Below are 19,756 nucleotides of genomic sequence, written 5' to 3' on the forward strand. Positions count from 1 at the left end.
GTTCTCCCCAGACTCCAAATCTGCAGGTGAACTTCAACTTAGACTTCGTAGTCTCCAGAACAGTGAGAAATAATTTCTGTCGTGTATGGTATTCTCTTACAGCAGCCCGAACAGACTAAGACAGGGAATGAATGCCTTCAACGCAAGAGCTGACACTTGATATACTGTTAGGAAATTTTGGACCATCATTTCTATTTCCTCCGAGACAGAGGTCTGCCCAGCTAGGCCTTCTCCTTTCTCTGTTCTTTGTGGGGTGAGTAGCCTTAATAACGAGCATATTTACGGAGTATTTATGCTGCGAAGCCCTTTGCTGAGTACAGGCGCCGTCCCCTCTAAGCCTCACAGGCACTCTGTGAGGTAATACTGTCTGCATTGGCCAGATAAGGACATGGAGTTGTGGCAAGTGCTCTGAATGAGTGGTGGGGACCAGATGCAACCCGAATCTCCGACTACAGGACCTGGGATTTTAACCACCATATTCTGATACTTGGGCAAGTTACTCAACCTCCCTCTCTTAGTCCGTTCAGGCTGCCCTGACAAATCAACCAATAGGCTGAGTGGCTTAAACAACATCGATTCCTCACAGTTCTGCAGGTAGGGAGGTCCAAGATCAAGGCGCCAGCAGATTCAGTGTCTGGTGAGAGCCATTTTCCTGATTTTCAGATGGCTGCCTTCTCACTGTGTCCTCACATGGTGGAAAGAGAATGAGAGAGCTCTCGGGGTCCCTTTGTAAGGTCTCTACCCTCATGGCCTAATAACCTCCCAAAGATCCCACCTCCTAGAGCCATCATCTTGGGGGTTAGGATTCCAACATTTCGATTTTGGAGGAACACAAACATACAGTCCATGACACTCCCTGAGGTTAAGTGAAGCGCCTGTTTTGACCCTGAGCCTTGCCAGGTGTGGGTGTAAGCTTAGCCTTCCCCAGGAAGCTGCTTCAAAGGCAGTCTCCACTAGCTTGTCCACTTCTTCCCCTCTCAGCATCTTCTACAGCCCCCTGCAATCTGGCATCCATGAGGTTGTGCCCCCTCCCTTCGTGCTTAGAGCCAGCTTCCTCCTAGTTGCCAAAACCCAGGGGAACTGTTAGGTTTCTATCTTACTAGATCCTTCTAGAAGTTTCCTTGCCCCCTCATTCCTGCTTCTCAAACCACTTGCCTCCTCTGGCTTTGGTGACTTTGTTCTCTCCTGCTTTTGTGTCCTTCCTTTGCCTTCCCTTCTTTAGTCCCTTTCTGCTACCACCCTGCTGTGGGCCACGCCCACCTGCCTGATGCCACCGCCTCCCAACTGGACTCCTTGATCCTGACCCTGCAGGCTGTCCTCAACAGAGCAGCCAGAGAGACTGGCTTTTTTAAAAAGTTATTATTATCACTGTCATGTAAAATTTTAATACATAAACATTGACTGAGATCATATACACCCTGTATACAAAACACAAACTGATATGCTCTCCAGTATTTCCTTTGTTATAACTGAAAGATGTCAGGCTTTAGAGGTGAGATTGAGAGATAGGAGGCAACACATTTTGGCGCAGACTCAAAGTCACATTACTTCCCATGGATTCAATTTGATCATCTATAAAATGGGGACAATGATGACATTCTCTTTCCTGAGTTATAGTGATGAGCAAATGTGATAAGATCTAAAAGTTTGCCCTATACCCTGTCCAGAGCTATTTAAAATGTTAATCGTTGTTCTTATAATCTTAATTCCTTCTAGAATGGCATGAAATTCTGCTGATAGAGAAAAAAAGACAGTTATTGGTTATATTCAATATCTCCATTGTCACTTGAAATCTACTTGAATCATTTATTATATTTCTTCCTCTTTTTATAAAACTACTGGTTTATCTGTTTATCTCTAATTCTAAAAAAAAAAAAAAAATGAGAGTGATAAGTTTTTCTCATATTCTGGGCATTTCTCTAACTTAAACTTTGCCCTGAGAGTGTCCATGAGAGAGCTGCTGACTAATCTTTGTCCAGTGTGTTATTTCTTTTTCCCTCTTCTCTTGTTCTCCAGCTGCTCGGCCTCAGGGCCTTTGCTCTGGCTGTCGACTGGCCTGAAACACTCTTACCCCAGATGTCACCTCCTTCCAGTCCTTCATCAAATGGTACTTCCTTAGGAGGCCTGTGCTGACATACCCCACTCGATACCACAGCCTGCTTCCTTGCATCCCACAGCATACCCCAGCCATGTAGCCAACTCTGGTTTTCTGCTTCTTTTCACAGCACTTAGCACTTTCGAACATACCACATACTTTACTTGTGTATTATGTTTGTGTATATTTACTTGTGTATCTTCCATGCTGAAATGCCAGCCTCATGAGGCAGGGAACTCTATCTGTTTGAATCACTGATGTATCTCAAGGGCTTAGCACAGTGCCTGGCACATAGTAGGTCCTCAATAAATATTTATTGAGGGAATCAAAGCATCCTCACAGGCTCCTCTCTGCTGTTTAAATGCTGGAATTCCCCAGAGGCCCTTGTTCTCATACTGTACATGTTCCCGGAGCAGTCTTATCCATATGACCCCTGAATCCTCATCCCGACCCAGACCCCCCAGGCCCTTGCCCACCACCTCCACCTGCTTGGCTAAGCATCTTTATGACTCAGCCAGCAGTACCTCCTTTGGGAAGCCTTTCCAGGCCTCTTCCCTTGTTTCTGGCATCCCACATCACACATGCTCTTATTTTCATAGGGTATCATGGTCATTCTTTTGAGAACAAGGACCTTATCTTATTCATTTTTATTTATAAATTTAAAAAAAATAACAATGCATGTTGGAGGACAAGTTATGGTTTCAAAAGTAGTAACTACCCTGTTTGTACCACAGGAAATGTGAAATATTTATAAAAGCATATAGAAGAAAATTAAAATAAAAATCACCCATATTTCCTCAATCTATACGTGTGTGCTCCAACTATGGAATTAAATACATGTGTGCACACACACATGCACAGATATAACCAAATAAATTGGAAGATTTGGAAGGAATTTCTTTAAAAACAAACAATGAATGGCATCCAAAAAATGCTGTGATGGAATGCTGAGTAAAGAACCATTTTGAGAAGACAAAAGCAGCCCCTGAGAGCAGGGAACTAACCAGCCTGGTGCTTACAGCTAGGCTGGGGTGCTCTGATGTTGAACATAAGCCATTTCACAGGACAGCTACGTCAGACACAGCTCCTTTATGACCGCAATGCAGTGAGATGAAAACAAGACCACTCACCCATAATCATCTCTGAACACAGACCAAATAAGCACACAATCCAAACCACAAAAATGACCAAACACCTCTCTCTGATTAATATGAGCAACTGCTGCTTCTTCACCAATCACAGCTCTGGCCTTGCTCCATTATTCCCATCTTCTGGGTAAGAATTATCGTGACACCCCGCCCTAGAATTATCCCTGATCCCTGGCAGTGTCCAAGCCAGAGCAAAGCCTTGCTTCCTTGAGCCTTCCCCAAAATCACTTAACCAAGCCCAAATCCAAAATAAGTTCCTTCTGCTACCCGCTGACTTAGATGCCCCACAGGTCCCCATGGTGCAGTCTCCCTTGTGGCAAGGAGTCGGTACACTCAATTCTGTTCAACTGTGGCTGTGTTCCTGGTGGCCTTTGGCTGCAGGGCATGGACAATACACATATCAGCATATGCCTTCGCCAGCCCCATGCCTGGCACGTAGCAGGTCTCAAGGACATGTTAGATGAATTAACGAAAACTAAGATGGAAACCATGTTTCTGTTACAGTACCTGCCTGTGACCACTCAACAAACTGCCAGTTCTGTCAGGAATTTAGCACTTGCATTATAGAAGGCGAGAGGACATGTAAGACATGGGTTGTGTCCTTATTGACAAGACAACACAGGAAAAACTCAGAGGGTTAACGAGTGCTCCGGGACAGCAGTCACTAGTGCAGGGGCCATGAGCTGAAGGGCTGCCCGGTGATGAACGGGATGTGTATGGCTGAGATGGAGCTAAGTGGTTGCAGACCTGGAAAGGTGCGGAACGGTGGGTGCAAAGGCATGGAGGAGAGAACATCCCTGATAACATTTGCTAGACACTCGGTTCTGTGCAGGGAGGGGTTCTGCATGTCTTGCTCACCTCATATCCCCACAGTGCCTGACACAGAGCAGGCTTTCAGTAAATACTTGGCAAATGAATATGTGTGTGTGAATAAGTCACAGAGGGAATCCGAGGGCCTGAAGAAGAAGGTTCAAAGAGAGGAGATGGTGCAAAAAATAGTGGGCCAGGGCCTTGAATGCTGGTCTAAGAAATGCTAGATCCTGCTGTCAGTTAAGAGCTCGGTGTGGTATGAGCAGGAGAGTAACCCCAGCAGAACTGTGCTTCGATAGGGCTGATCTGGGACAAGGTGCAGAACGGAACTGTAGGAGAGAGAAACCAGTGAGTATGCGTCCCAGGCCATCAAAGCCTCTCTGTGTGCATAGAGGAGGGGATAACGCCAAGTGATGAGTGAAAGGAAGTGGGACTTGGAGTTGGCCAGAGCTGAGTGGGGATCCCAGTTGTGCCATTTTCTGTGATCTTGGACAAGGTCCTTGACACCACTGAGCCCCAGCCTCTGTCTCCTGTCGCTCGGAATCTGGTGCACTCATGCCACGGACCCAGGCAGGTATTTTGGTCAAGTCTCTGGCTTTGTACAATTGTTTTCATGTTTCAGAGCAAAATCACAGTTGCATTCTCTGAACCAAAGGCTGAATCGGATCTCAAGAAGTAGAATGGAAGGAGAGACGTAGGTGGGGTTTGGAGCTGCATGCTGGTGGTGTTATTTCACTCATTACTTCTCTGAGCGTTTGTTTCTTCACTTGGATAATGACCATGCCCCACCCCCCCAGGAGTTGCTCTGGGAATAGGACTGTGAAAGCACCAGCAGAGTGCCGGGTAGGTGGGGCCAAAGGCTCCATAAACTCAGCGCCTCCATCCCTCACTTCCTGTGAGCCAGGGATCAACCTCCCTTTCCTGTAGGCAGCTGAGAGCGGAATGTGCCCTGGGAACCGACCCCCACCTGGTGTGGAGGAGGGGTGCCTTTCACCCCTTAGCCTCAGTGTAGGGGCCACAAGTCCAGACCCCCCTGACCCAGCCAGGCCCTTACAGAGACCCTTCAGTTCACTGACCTATGGGGAGGGGGCGTGTCAGCGGGCCAGCACGGCTGACATAGGGTTCTGCAGGGACCCTCTAGAGTACTTTCTTGGCTGGAGCTTAAAGTGTGGGTTTGTTTTCATCGTGTCGTCTCATCTTTATCACTCCTCCAGTGCAGCCAACCAGGCCGCCTGCGGTGAGAAGAAGTGGGGGGGAGGCAAGTGCTGGGACAACTCCTTGGATAGATAGATCCAGAACCTGAGGAGTGGACCCCAGGCCTGAGTGTCCAGAAGGCTTGGAATTTAACTTCTCAGGCACTCGGCCTCTTTCCATACGTCTCCTTTCAGCCTGGGCACGGAGGCCCTCCTCCCATTGGTTGGGGAAAGGGGTGCTTCTCCAGGTATATAAAAACTGAACTGACTGAGAAGAGTTGCAACTGTCCACATGACAGCAGGAGTCTTTGCTAAACAGGAACCACCATAGGTTTCCTTTTTAAAACTCGGCTCCTCTATGATAAATGATTTGAGGTAAAATGTGATTCACTTGACCTTGTATTGACAATTCCAAGCAGAGGTGGATGGACCTGTCTTCACCCCACAGCCAGGTCTGTCTGCCCTTCTGAGAGGCTGCATGTGCCCTACCACAGCCTTGTGGGGGGGACCCTGCAGTAGGGGAGCAAGGAACAGGGACAGCGCAGACATCGGGGCTTTCCTCATCTCACTGCCCCAACTCCAGGCTCTTGGCCAGGCCTCTGTCCCATCAGGGACCATCCCTGCCTTCCCTGGCCTTGGATTCCATTTTCTCCCACAATTCTGGGCTGAGGCTAGGGCTCTGCTCTTTTTGTGGGGGGCAGGAGGGGTGGTGATCTCATCCCTGAAAAGGATTAGTCATCAGAGAGACAGGGACAGATCTGGGGGGGCTGGGGAGGGAGGCAGGATGGGCTCTATGTAAATGAGTCATCTTTCAGCCAGCTCCCCGGGGCCTGAGCTTGACAGCTGCTCCCCAGGAGGGGTTGTTAATCAGAAGCTACCCGGAGGCAGGAGTAGTTAACCAGCTTTTAATAACTCATTTTGCTGAATGATTTCTGGTGAGGAGAGAAAACCTTAATCCCACAGGCAAGCCCAGAGAGGGGGGAGGTTCACGTCAGCCCTGCTGGTGAGGAAAGCAGCGCCACGGTTCAAAGCCGATTCTTGGTGTCGCTTACCCATTGCTCATAATTTACCAACACCTTCCTGACGTTAAAAAGCACCGGCCTGCAGCCGGTGGGGTTCAGTCTTCTTCTCCAAGCCCCCCTGCCCTCTCAGCCACCCCTACCTGCTCTCCTGCTCTCATCAAACATAGAAGATCAACCCAAAAAGGCCCCCACAGAACAAGTCAAAAGCAAACAGGAAAATGGGAAGGAGCCCATTTTTTCCAAGTGTCTTGCTGGCCAGTGCCTCTTTGGCCTGAGTCATCAAGCGGCCAGTATGAGCCCAGCCCCAAACCCTCTATGGAGTGAAGGAAACCAAGCTCGCAGCCCTCAGGGAGCTGTCTGTCCATCTAGTTTGCGATATAGACAAATCCACAAATGCCAACAAATAGAGCAGCCCACAGTATTCACTTTTCCACAGCAGTCCCATTTTCCGGAATCTCCCACCCCGCGGCCACACTCAGTTTTGGGATTGGAGAAGGTGGTGCCTCCCTCCAGCTGGACGCCCCACCCAGCTCAGAGCCCTGAGCCTGAAGCAAGCCCAGAAGGGATGTTGCCACTCACCTGGAACAACTGAGGAAACTGAGGCCCAGGGAGGTGGAAGGACAGCCAAGTCAGAGGTAGAATTGGTTTGGTCCTGGGGAGAGCTTTTCCTTGCTGCCAAAATTCCTAGTCAGCACTTGTTTATAGCTCGTGTCAGGTGAAACAGCGTGGCACTTCAGCTGTGATGCAAGGGCCACGCCTCGCCTGTGGTGTTTCCTAATTAAGCTTGCTGCGTTTTGAGTGCTTACCATGTCCTAGGCACTGTGGGAAGCATGTGAGAACCACCTCCTCATTTACTCCTCACGGCAACCTTCCAAGTAGGCAGTCATCAGGCCATTTTTAGAAGGAGAGGTAACATTTCCACGTTGCCCGACTAGCAAGTGGAGGTGCCGTAGTCTAATGCCAGAGCCCCCGCTCCCATCTCCTGCTCTCAGCTCTCCGACAAAGGTGATGTTGGCCCTTCCCAAGCCACAAGAATGGAGACTTGCTGACTTTATCTTCTGCAGCTGGAGGTTCCAGAGCTTGTCAGTTTCTAGAAAGCAAAGTATGTTGCCAGATGCTAGGCTCAGGTGCTGGAGAAGCTCCTAGAGGTGCCAGGTAAAGCTCTCACTCCCACAAATCTCCTGTAAGTTCAGCCCCAGTACGAGGTGGAGAGGAAGTTCTCCCAGCCTTGTTCTTCCACAGGTTCACCCACTCCAGTGGCAGAAGGTACTGCGTACTGTCTGTGGGCCGCACACCGAGCTGCACATGGAAACTGGCCATGGTGAACCCCTCACACGGCTGGTCCTGTGCACTCCCAGCGCGGCACACCTTTCTCAAACCATGCCTCGACTTCCTCCCTCTCAAAATCCCACCTACCCTTCCAGCCTGAGCACAAATTCCTCTTCCTCTATAAGTCTTTCCCAGTCACTCCGCCAGGAGGACCTCAGCTGATTCTGACCTAAGTTGGTCTGCGTGTACCTGGTCCTTGGGGATGGTTTTAAATTTCCCAAGTGATTCTGTTGTGTAGCCAAATTGAAAAACTGCTCCTTGAGCCAGAAACAACCTGCTTCTTCTGAACTCTTGTGCATTTGACTTTCTCCCTCATCACATTGCAAGCTACTTCCTCTACTATCAAATCTGGGCTCTGCCACTTGCTTGTTCTGGGACCTGGGCAAGTTATTTAACTGCAGTGTCTTTATTCAATGTCAGTCTGTTTATTAATCTTACAATTGGGGATGATAATAATTCCCATTGTCATTCATTAAATGTAAAACACCGTCAACTATAAATGCACCATTATTGCATGCCATTGAGAATTCAAAATATTATCAAATAAACTATGCCAGGTCATTGATTGTAAGATGCATCCTGATTTCAGGGATGTTAAAATTCAAGGAAAACGCTGTGACTTAAATGAATGAAACCCAGTGCCTCATGGAGTTGTTGTGAAGAAGAAATGCACTGATATACATGAAGTCTTGGCACAGTTCCTGGAAATAGTGAGGGCTCAACACGTCAGCTATTATTAACCCCTCCGAGGTTTCATTCCTCACTGAATGCCTTAATGACTTTGCCCAGCCATTCTTCCAGACCCACCCCTCCCAAAAGGTTTGGGGCTTCTCCAGGCTGGTTGATTGTCCTCCCCAGGGAGTGACTTAGATAAGGATGAAATGGGCAACCTTGGGGTTCCAGGGCTGAGGCTCATGTCCCAGGGATGTCTCTCTGGCCCAGTGCTCTCTCAGGTCCTGCCCTCCTCCATGGAGTGTGGCCAGGAGCTTCCTCTTTCTCCCCTAGGAGCGGAGTGTCAGTGTCATGGCTCTAGCCACAGAGCAGCCTGATGGCAGCCCCACCCTCCCCCACACAGCCCACCCCACATCTCTCTCTGGCCCTGTTTGGAGAGGGAGGGGCACTGGAAGGCTTGGCTGCCGGCCTGGCTTTGGGCAAGGCCCAGCCTGGTGTGAGCTTCAGACTTCTTGATTACCAGGTTTCCCCGAAAATAAGACCTGCCCCGAAAATAAGCCCCAGGGAAGATCGTCAGCCAGACAGATGCATTTAATACGTGATGACGAGTTCCAGAAGAAGATGGCATGACTGTATTTGAATAAACGTAGATTGTTGTACATGAAAAAATAAGATATCCCCTGAAAATACTCCCTAATGCATCTTTTGGAGCAAAAATTAATATAAGACCCGGTCTTGTTTTCGGGGAAATACCATATAAGACCTGGTCTTACTTTCTGGAAAACACGGTATTAAAGTGAGGCTGTTAATGCCTCCTCCAGCCAGTCACGAAGGATCAGGTGATAAGGGGACGTTGGGAAAGCCTTCTCAGAGGAGTGTACTTAGCAGACAAGTGGGCCATGGGTAGGATTGCCAGATTTAGCAAATAAAAATGCAGCACTCCCAGGTAAATTTGAATTTCAGACAATCATTTTTTAGTATAAGTTTGTCCCAAACGTTACATGGGACATACACTAAAAATGATTCATGATCTGAAATTCATATTGAACTGGGTGACCTGTATGTTTACCTGGCAACCCTAGTGCGTCCTTTCCCATCCCCCGCCCCCGACCCCACACCTCAGCTTTCCCACTCTCTCTGATATTTACCTTTCAGCCTTTAGAAGTTCTTACAATGTTTACTCTCAGTCATTCAGTCAGCAAATAACCATCAGTGCCTAATTTATACAAGATTTCTTCATTCACTGTAGAGAGTAGAAAGATTCATAAACCTTTATTAAGGGCTTATTAATGTGTGAGGTACTGTTCCTAGTGTTTTACATACATTAACTCAATTTATTACAAAAAAAATATTGAGGTAAGTGTATTATTATTTCCATTTTACAGAGGAGGAAATTGAGGCATAGACGGGTTCATTAATTTGCTCAAAGACACAGAGCTAGGGCGTGGTGGAGCTAGAATTCAAACCTAGGCAGCCTAATTCAAGATAGCCAATATGATGTGGCCCTTACTAGCACGGGGTTTCCAATATCATGGTGAAGACAGGCCCCAAAATATAATTAATACTAAGTCATCTGTGCTTGCTACTCAAAATAAAGTTCACTGACAGCTACAGTGGCATCGCCTGGGACCATGTTAGAAATGCAGAATTGTGAGCCTCAGCCCCAAATCTAACAAGATCCCCAGGTAGGTTCTAGGCATTCTAGTCTGAGAATCACTACTCCAAACAAGCAAAGTGAGAGCCTAGGAGTATCCATTCACTCAGCAAACTTGGCCAAAGCACATGCTACATACCAGGCACTGTTCTAGGCATTGCAGTGTCACGGTGACTTTTCTAAACTGTGGGAAATCCTCGTGTATGTTGTTAAGTGTCTCATCCTTAATTCTTCATGAGGGTAGAGTGCAACATTTCCCAAAGATTACTCTCGGAAACACTCAAGTCACATGAGGTAAGTGTTAGCATAACCCCTTTGGATTCATAAGTCACAACACAGTAAACGTCCTGAAAAGTCCTGCAGTAAATAAACTTGTTTCACTTTAACTCATTTTTTTAAAAAAAACCATGGGAATTCTCCCCACCTCTCCATTAAGTCTATTATCTCTTCATGAGGAACACACTTTGGTAGAGTGTATTACAATTCACAAAAAGGGTTCACATTGGGAGGTTTACATTTTACAGATGAAGAAATCAAGGCTCAGGACTTAGTGAAAGGGACTTGCTCCCATCACTTGGCTGATGAAGGCCACAATAGAAGTCAAACCTTTGAGTTCAAGTCTGTGCTATTTCCTTGACACTGGGCTGCTTAACCAGGCCATTAACCATTGGCACCAGTTGGAGTGTGTTTGGTTGCATGTCACAGAAAGCTTAAGCAGGAAAAGGAATTTATGGGTTCATGCAACTAGAAGTTCAGAGGTAGGTTGGGCAGCATGGCCAGTTTGATTTGACAGCTCATAAGGGTCATTGAAGCCTCATTTCTTTCAGCCTCCTATATGTAGTATCAGCTTCATCCTAAGGCTGGCTTCTCCTCATGGCCACAGATGGCTGCCAACCACCCCTGGTGCTATCTCCTCCTCAGTCTGCAAGGCAGCTCTCCTTTAAAGTGACAAGTTTTTAACCCAGAAAGTATCAGAGAAGTTCTTCTCTCATCTGATTGGCCTGAATGGAGTCACATGCCCATTCCTGAGCCAATCTCTGTAGCCACAGAAGTGCCCTGCATTGATTGGCTTAGGCCTACCCATCCTTGAGCCAATCATGGTAAGGGACTGGATAATCCTGATAGGCCTAGACTAATGGGAGTAGCCCTTGGAGTTGGGTCAGTTCTCTAAGAGGACGGGCTGCTATACGGTTGATGGTGGGGGTAATGGTTATTAAAGAGACAGGTACAATGTCCACCACAAGGATTTTAGGTCACTTGAAATATAAATCAACATAGCATTGTACACTTTAAATATCCTACTATTTTATGCCAGCTATACCTCAATGAAACTGAAATTAAAAAAAAGGAATGTGAATCAAAATATTTGAAATTGGGTAGATTCCAACCGGCAAGGTCATCATGGATTGACCTTATGGATAATTTATAACATTGTTTCTTTAAGGAAAGGCTTTAGCCCATTTGCATCAGAATCATCAGGGGACATTTGTTAAAATGCAGATTCCTGGCCCCTCCCCTGGCCCACTACATAAACCTCTGGAATGGGGCCTACCTTGGAACCTGCACATCATTCATACATCCCAGTTGCTTGGAACAGCTCTGGTTACACATGCTGTCCTTGGGTAATTATTAGTAATGCCCTTTTACTCTCAAAAGTATCCTGGATTGGACTCTCAGTTATATTTCTCCTCCTCAGAGTCGACACTGACACTGCAGAGCCAACAGGAAAAGGCCCCCAATGTGAGGGGCCAAAACTTCCCATCTGGCGCAGTGGGAAGGGCTTCAGGGTCCGCTTAGCCACTTACTAACTAAAAACTCGGGCGAGCACCCGCACCTCCCCTGGCCCATGTCCTGGCCTGCCTGGTTGGGGTTGATGAGGCCTCCCTCACAGGGTGGCTGGAGGGATTGGATGTGTCCACTGGATATGGCTCCAGTGGAGCCACCTGATAGAGATCAGTGCTGGGCTCCCCATCTCCCTTCCAGGCTCTTTGAACTGAATTCCGGAGGCCCTGTCACTCGGGCCCCATTTGCGAAGGCAGCACCAGGCAGGCTGTGGGAACGAGCTTCACAGCTTTTGTCAAAGTGGCATAATAAAGCCCCCAAGTGTCTGCTCTTTGCAAACTGGGATGACAGATCAATTGTGGCATAAACAAAATAGCAGGCTTGGTGTGAACCCGGGGACAGATTACGCCTCTGCAGGATGTGACTGGGGAAGGAGGGGATTCTCAGGCTGGCTGGGTTTGCCTTTTCTCTGCCTGAAGCTTCAAGGCCCCTCTCCAGAGCCAGCCTGGACGCCTGCAGATTGCCAGAGCTTTGGGGATGGCTCCTCCACTCTGGGGAGCATCTAGCTAGGCAGCAGCCCAGGCAGGGACCCCACTGCCCTCAGGGCCTCAGCACCCCGGCCCCCACCAGAGCTCTGAGTCTATTGATGGGGACGGAGAGTAGACTGTGCCCTCTCCACTTAGTCTCTAGAGCTGAGCTGACAGTGTGGTCTGTAGGGAAGCAAAAGGACGTGAAGCAGGCACAGGAGTCCGACCTCAGGAATTGGGGCAGTGAGACGGACACTGGCATTGGGTGCCTTCTGTGTTGTCAGAGAACCTCGTGACCTGCCTGGCCACTCATTCTGGGCAGACAGTGCCACAGCCAGTCAAGTATTTGGCATCATTTTGGGACTGTGGTCATGGAGGAGACCCAAGGCCAAGTTCTGGCCCAGCCTCCATGTGGGGGAAGCAGGGAAAAGCTGTGCCCTGGCCCAGGGGTGAGGTGCTGACAGCAGAGGGGTGAGGGTCTGTACAAAATCTCCAAGGCAGTCCGGAGACTCTATGAAGGCAGGAACTACATCTGCCTAGTTTTCTACCATATCCCTGAGCCTAGCGAGAGGCTTGCCAAGTAGGTCCTCAGGTAATGTTTGCTGAGGAACGAGTGGGTGCATGTTGGTCTCCCAGCTACATATCTGGTGGTGCTGCCATACAGAGGCCCTAGCATAAGGCCATCCCCTGTGGGAAAGGAGAACGGTGGGTGGAAAAACAGATCTCGGGTCTAGTTCTGTCATTCAGGGATATCCAGGAGGACAGATCCTCAGTAAGAAACCAGACTTCAAAGGGCTCCCTGAGGCGGAAGCCAGGAGTCTAGACATGGCGGAATTTGAAGGAATCTGAGGATGCTCCCGGAGATGGAGGAGATGACCTTTGACTCAGAGGGGGTAGGTCAGGCAGAAGCAGTCCTGTGGGGACTCCTAGGGGCAGATGAGTACTTTGCCTGAGCAACCAGCCCGACTGTTAGCCAAAAGTAGTAGTGCTCTCTGCGTCGCATTCCTCCTGGGTCTAGTCCCGCTTGAATAGTCCCACCTGTCTTAGGGTGATGCATCGCCCTTCGTGGAAACATCCAGGAAGAAGCAGTGGCCCCTCTGCCCAGCAACAATCAATGGGAAGATAGCCACAAGAGGACAGAGGACTCTTGGGGACAGAAGTTTGACTGAGGCTCAGCTACCCTCCCTACATGACAGTGCTCTCCTGGCTGCCCACCCTGAAGGACTGCGATTTGGTTTTCTAAGAGGAATGGAGGCCCTGTGGTACTGTCAGAAGACAGTCTGGTGTGGTGGAAAGAACGTGAATGTTAGACATCAGCCCCAACATTTCTGGGCTGTGGGCCTTGACAACTACGTAACCCCTTGACCTGTGGTTTCCTGTTGACTGGGGGCGTGCCTCCCTCACAGGTTGCTGTGGAGAAAGGTGAGATGATACCTGGGAGCCGACACTGCTGGGTGGCAGGTAGGCCTTCGCCACAGCCAGAGCGAATCTAGGTGGAACCAGTTTATTAAATGGGCCGACATAGGAAGTGGCTTTATCTATTGTCTTAAAAAGCTACCCCTTTAGATCTCTTAACAACAGCTTGGGTAGAAGCAAGGCTTTTCCAAATAGTGTTTTTATAAAAGTACTGGCAGTTTTAAAATCGATACTCTTTCTCAAATGTTCAATCTAAATCAAATCTTTGAATTCACTTCTAATCAAAGCTCAACCTCTCATTCCAGCTCTGGCCTGGCCCATGGCTGAGGGACATGCAGGGACCTGCAGTGCTGGAGGGGTACTCTGTTTGCTCTTGGCCTTATGTCACTGGTGCCACTATCATCATTTCTTGGCTTTTGCTGGTGGTACAGCAGTGCCCACTGTTAGGATAGACATGTCCTTTCATGGGGCCCATGTATGAGTCTTTGAAGACACCCCACCCCAAGGACCACTGCCCTGCACCATTCCCTTAGTGGGTGGTGTCCTCTCCATTGTACTTCCTGTGACTACCTTGCATTCTGTCTCCAGCCCTTTGCCCATCAGCCTCTCACTGCTAGGGCCTCTTGATCCAGCAGGCAGCCCTCTGGCGCAGAATCTCTTCAGATCTGGCTGCCTTCCACTATGTCCACTTGACCCATGTAACTCATACATCCGTGATGCAACGAGTCCTAAAAGTACAGATGCTCCCACTGCTGCCCCCTTCCTGCCTCTGGACTGGGCTGCTCCAGTCAGCCTCCCACCCCAACTCTCCAGCACTGGAGCCACCCCTGGCTCTCCCAGAATGCTCACCATGCTCCACTCCAGTGCCCCTGGGTGGGCTTGAGAATGTCTGCAGCTCAGGGAGCATCCACTGGGAGGTGAGCTGTCATCTCTCCTCTTGCTGCAGCCTGAGGCTCTCTTGACCACATTCCATCACTTGGCCTGGGTGTAGGAGAAGGATGCCACGGCACCCCCCACAACAATAACTCTCCTACTCCATGACCATCTCCCATTATCCCTGGATAATTTCTATCCTTTCAGTACAGCCTGGAGGTGGGTGGTGGGGGTTGCTAGGTACCAGACCCATTTTGCTGTTTTAGTAATTGAATATGGAGATATCTAGAACTTCTCATTATAATGGGGGTTAGCGTACCACATGTTACTCTTAGCTTTGAGCTGAAAATCCTAAATAATAGGAAAATCCCAGTCAACATTCTGTTAGTTAGGCAAAGTATTAATTTTCCAGGCTCAGGATTGTCCATTAGCCAAGTGATCCCTCTACCAGAGGTGCTGTTTACCCTACATGAGTAGAGCAGTGCTGTATATAATGGTGTAAGCACCAGGCTAGAAGCCAGGACACATGAATGGTGCCTGTCTCCCAAAAACTATAGGCCATGTCCCCTATGCCCCTGCTCCCTCACCTATATAGTGAGGGGTAGATCAGAATTAAGGTCTCTTTTACAGTTAGAACAGCCTAGGAATTTAAAAAGGTTTTCCTTATCATGAGATTACCCCCTCCAAAAACCCTCATAAAACACAGAGTTTCACAAATTACTATGCAAATAACATCCATGTAACCACCACCCAGGTCAACACATTTCCAGCATGCAGAGGCCCCCTGTATCCCTTACCAGTCACTGCCCCCTGCCACCCCTAGAGGAAACCCCAATTCTGACTTCTATTAAAAAAATCTTCCTTGATTTTTCTTAATAATTTTACCAACCAAGTGTGCATCCCTAAAAACATCACCATGGTTTGGTTTTGCCTGGTTTTTAATTTTATATAAATGGAATCCAGAGTGTATTCTTTTGTGTCCAGCTTCTTTTGTTTAACATTCTTTTTACGAGATTTATCCATGTTCTTGCAACTAGCTATGGTTCATGCTTTTTCGTTGCTATATAGTATTTCCTTTTATGAACAGACCATGAGTAAGTTATGTTGCTGGACATTTAGGTTATTGATCTAGGACTTTTTATAAATGCACACACACACACACACACACACACACACGTAAATACAAACACTGTCACTCCCCATAGAGCCATATACAGTAGTCCCTCTTTATCCATGGCAGATATGTTCGTTCCAAGACCCCCAGTGCATGCCTGAAATGCAGATAGTATCAAACCCTACATATACTGTTTCTTTCTTATACATACCTATGATAAAGTTTAATTTATAAATTAGGCACAATAGAGATTATTGATAACTAATAAAATGGAACAGTTAGAATACACTTAATAAGTTATGTAAATGTGGCACTGTTACATAAAATAAGGTGACTTGAACACAAGAACTGCGATACCAGGACCGTCAACCTGATAACCAGGACGGCTCCTAAGTGACTAAAAGGCAGGAAGCAGGTATACAGTGTGGATACAATGGACAAATGGATGCTTCATGGCCCACGCGGGAAGGCACGAGATTTCATCACGCTACTCAGAACAGCACACAATTTAAAACTTACAAATTTTTTTTATTTCTGGAATTTTCCATTTAATATCTTTAGATCGTGGTTGACCATGGGTAACTGAAACTGCGGAAAGTGAACCCACAGATAAGGGAGAAATACTATAGATTCGGAGCTGATTTTTTCTTTTTTTTAACAAACTCAAGAATTTGAATTTGGCTTTAAAGTGTAGCAAAATCCCTCTATCAAATTTCTGGTCACACTGCTAGTTTGGTTTTTCACTCTCTTGCGGACAAATTCTGAATGTAGGGAAATATTCCATCTTCCTCAACATGGGTGTCATCATAATGTTTCCTCCTAACTTGAATCATTAGGCATAAGATCAAGACCATGGTCAGGCAAGTGGGCGTTTCCTCCAGGGAATCTAGAGAATGACCGTGTTTCCCCAAAAATAAGACCTAGCCAGACAATCAGCTCTAACGCGACTTTTGGAGCAAAAGTTAATGGAAGACCCGGTATTATTGTACTATAAGACTGGATCTATAATATAATATAACGTAATGTAATGTAATGTAATATTATATTATATTATGTAATATAATAATGTAATACCAGGTCTTATATTAATTTTTGCTTCAAAAGAAGCATTAGAGCTGATTGTCCGGCTAGGTCTTATTTTCAGGGAAACGGGATTAGCACACAAGTTTAAGGAATTACTCTGAAAAAATATTTTCTCTGACCCTTTTAAGGAAATAGTAAGCCAAAGGAGACAAAACTCTACTCCCCCGCTTCCCAGGGCTGGCCAGAGGCAGCCTTCTTGACATTGGTTATGAATTACACTGGGATGCCCCTGACCTTTCACTGCAGAGGTGTTGAAAGCTGCTCAGACAGATGATCCATTTTCAGCTCGGTCTCCAAGCAGAAGGGAATCTTCCTACCAAGATATTAAACCCCCTCCCATAACCAGAGTCAGGCAACCATGGATCCAACAAAGACACTAAAGCCAGCAGCAGGTTGAGCTCACAGTTTGGAAGGACTGAGCACATTAGTGGGAAGCCAAGCATTATGCCAAACTCAATTCATAAAGAATCTCCCTTAAAGACTGTGCACTGAGCAAGTGGGCAAGTTAAGACTTAATTTTAAGAATTCAAAGCAATAAGCAGCTGCCCAGGCACAGAGCCGACCTCCCAGGACGAAAGCGACCCCATCACATGCGGCACAGGACCCCACTGGGCCAAAGCCTTTCCCTTGGCCACAAGTGCGAGCAAGGGTGATGGCGGTCTTTGGGTAAGAAGGAACGACACCCCATGGCCCAGCCACATTCCCTCGGAAGGTTGTGGACTCATTCTCAAACAACCCTTTTGTCAGTTTCATAAACCCCTTTTCAGAGACCATCAAATAGAGCTACTTGGACTGAACATACTCTCCCTGCTCCTCAGAAATTCCATATGATGAAGACTATGGAATTTTACCCTAACAAGGCCCAGGTATGCCAATGGTTACCTTACAAAACTGACTGAGGGGTGGGAGAGCAGGTGACACTTGCTTTGTAGGTATTGCAGCGGTTTCTGTTTTGTGGGCCCTGATAGATCCTTCCTAGTGACTATTTTGCCCCACCCATTTTGATTTATAGATCCCCAACCGGAGGGGCCATGAGTTCCCCATCAGTTTACCAGTTGCCAAGATCAGAAACAATGTCAAGTGCCACCAGGGAGAGAAATGTCTAAGTACTGTTGCCCCTACACTTGAGTGATACCACTCAAGATAGGAGCCATGTCATCGCCTGCATAGGCACAGCGACCGGCCCAGAAGGGACCTCGCTGACCCTTGCCCTATCTCCACAGGTTTTGGAATGACCACCCCCGCCACTGTGGGTGGGAAGGCCTTCCTCATCGCCTACGGGCTGTTCGGCTGCGCCGGGACCATCCTGTTCTTCAACCTCTTCCTGGAGCGCATCATCTCGCTGCTGGCTTTCATCATGCGCACCTGCCGGGAGCGCCAGCTGCGCCGCAGTGGCCTGCTGCCCACCACCTTCCGCCGCGGCTCCGCGCTCTCGGAGGCCGACTGCCTGGCGGGCTGGAAGCCCTCGGTGTACCACGTGCTGCTGATCCTGGGCCTGTTCGCCGTGTTGCTCTCGTGCTGCGCCTCAGCCATGTACACCAGCGTGGAGGGCTGGGACTACGTGGACTCGCTCTACTTCTGCTTTGTCACCTTCAGCACCATCGGCTTTGGGGACCTGGTGAGCAGCCAGCACGCCGCCTACCGGAACCAGGGGCTCTACCGCCTGGGCAACTTCCTCTTCATCCTGCTCGGCGTGTGCTGCATCTACTCACTCTTCAATGTCATCTCCATCCTCATCAAGCAGGTGCTCAACTGGATGCTGCGCAAGCTGAGCTGCCGCTGCTGCGCGCGCTGCTGCCCCGCGCCCGGCGCGCCCCTGGCGCGGCGCAACGCCATCACTCCGGGCTCCCGGCTGCGCCGCCGCCTGGCCACGCTCGGCGCTGACCCCACAGCTGGCGACAGCGACGCCGAGGGCCGCCGCCTGTCGGGCGAGCTCATCTCCATGCGCGACCTCACGGCCTCCAACAAGGTGTCGCTGGCACTGCTGCAAAAGCAGCTGTCGGAGACGGCCAATGGCTACCCGCGCAGCGTGTGCATCAACACGCGCCAGAACGGCTTCTCGGGCGGCGTGGGCGCGCTGGGCATCATGAACAACCGCCTGGCCGAGACCAGCGCCTCCAGGTAGACCACCCGTCCACCTGCCCGCCCCGCCGCGCCAGGGGCCCTCGCCAGGCTGGCGTGCCACCGGGCGTGGCTCGCTTTCTTTCTCTCAGACGCTGGCGCTTTCTTAATCTTTATCCAATAAAATGAAACCAAAAAAAATAACTTTTTTTTAAAAAAAGAAATACTATTTGGCCAGGCCTGATGTTATCAAGAACAGGTTTAGGGGGAGCCTGTTTTCCTTGTGGGTCCCCTCTTGGAGAACCGTGACCCCCAGCAGAATCTCCAGGGAGAGAAAAAGTGGCACCCCAGACCCTCACCCGGTGCATACTGCAGGGAGGAGAGTGCCAGCCCTGGGTTTTGCAGACTGGCATTAAACCCGGCACCCATGCACTTAAGCAGCCGGCAACCCCAAAACATATGGTGCAACTTTTCATGGCTCTGAATTACCTCCGCAGCATTTAGAATCCTGGCCCAGCCTAGCAGATTCCTTCTGGTCGTCAGAAGTGATATAGTCACAGTTTTGACAGGTGGGGGTGGGGAGAGCCATCTGTTACCTCCTGCTGTGTATGTATAGAACAGCGGCTACACACACAGAATGCTGTAGTATTATGCAATGAGGTGAAACAGCACCAACTTGCGGACTGTGGCATTTCCCTGAGATTTGGAAATTTCCTTGGTAAGGGGCTTAGCTGGCCTTTCTCAGCCTGGAGTTAGTCCCCTCAGCACAGCACACAGGGCAGCCACTTCTAATGAGGGAAGCCCAGGGTGGCCTGCAGGTTGGGGAACACGGCAGGAGGAGCTCTGCTCAGCTTCCCCTGCCTGATCTCGGAGGCTCCAGACGCATCTCTGAATCCCCTAATTCTTTCTTTCACCAGCATCATCCACCAGAATGCTTTTCCTCATTAACCAGGAATGTCTGAGTCTTCTCAGACAAG

At 48.7% G+C, this 19,756-nt stretch overlaps 1 protein-coding gene across 1 annotated transcript in view; it reads left to right on the forward strand.

Annotated features, from left to right (window-relative positions):
- KCNK12 (potassium two pore domain channel subfamily K member 12) overlaps positions 1-18,991 on the forward strand; it is a 46,922-nt gene extending 27,931 nt beyond the window's left edge. The window contains exon 2 of the mRNA XM_033125065.1: positions 17,942-18,991. Within this exon, the coding sequence (XP_032980956.1) occupies positions 17,942-18,843 (902 nt within the window). The 3' untranslated portion in view covers positions 18,844-18,991. The remainder of the gene's footprint in view (positions 1-17,941) is intronic.
- The last annotated feature ends 765 nt before the right edge of the window (positions 18,992-19,756 follow it).

The sequence above is a fragment of the Rhinolophus ferrumequinum genome, chromosome 13, assembly GCF_004115265.2.
Source record: "Rhinolophus ferrumequinum isolate MPI-CBG mRhiFer1 chromosome 13, mRhiFer1_v1.p, whole genome shotgun sequence".
Taxonomy (NCBI): Eukaryota; Metazoa; Chordata; class Mammalia; order Chiroptera; family Rhinolophidae; genus Rhinolophus; species Rhinolophus ferrumequinum.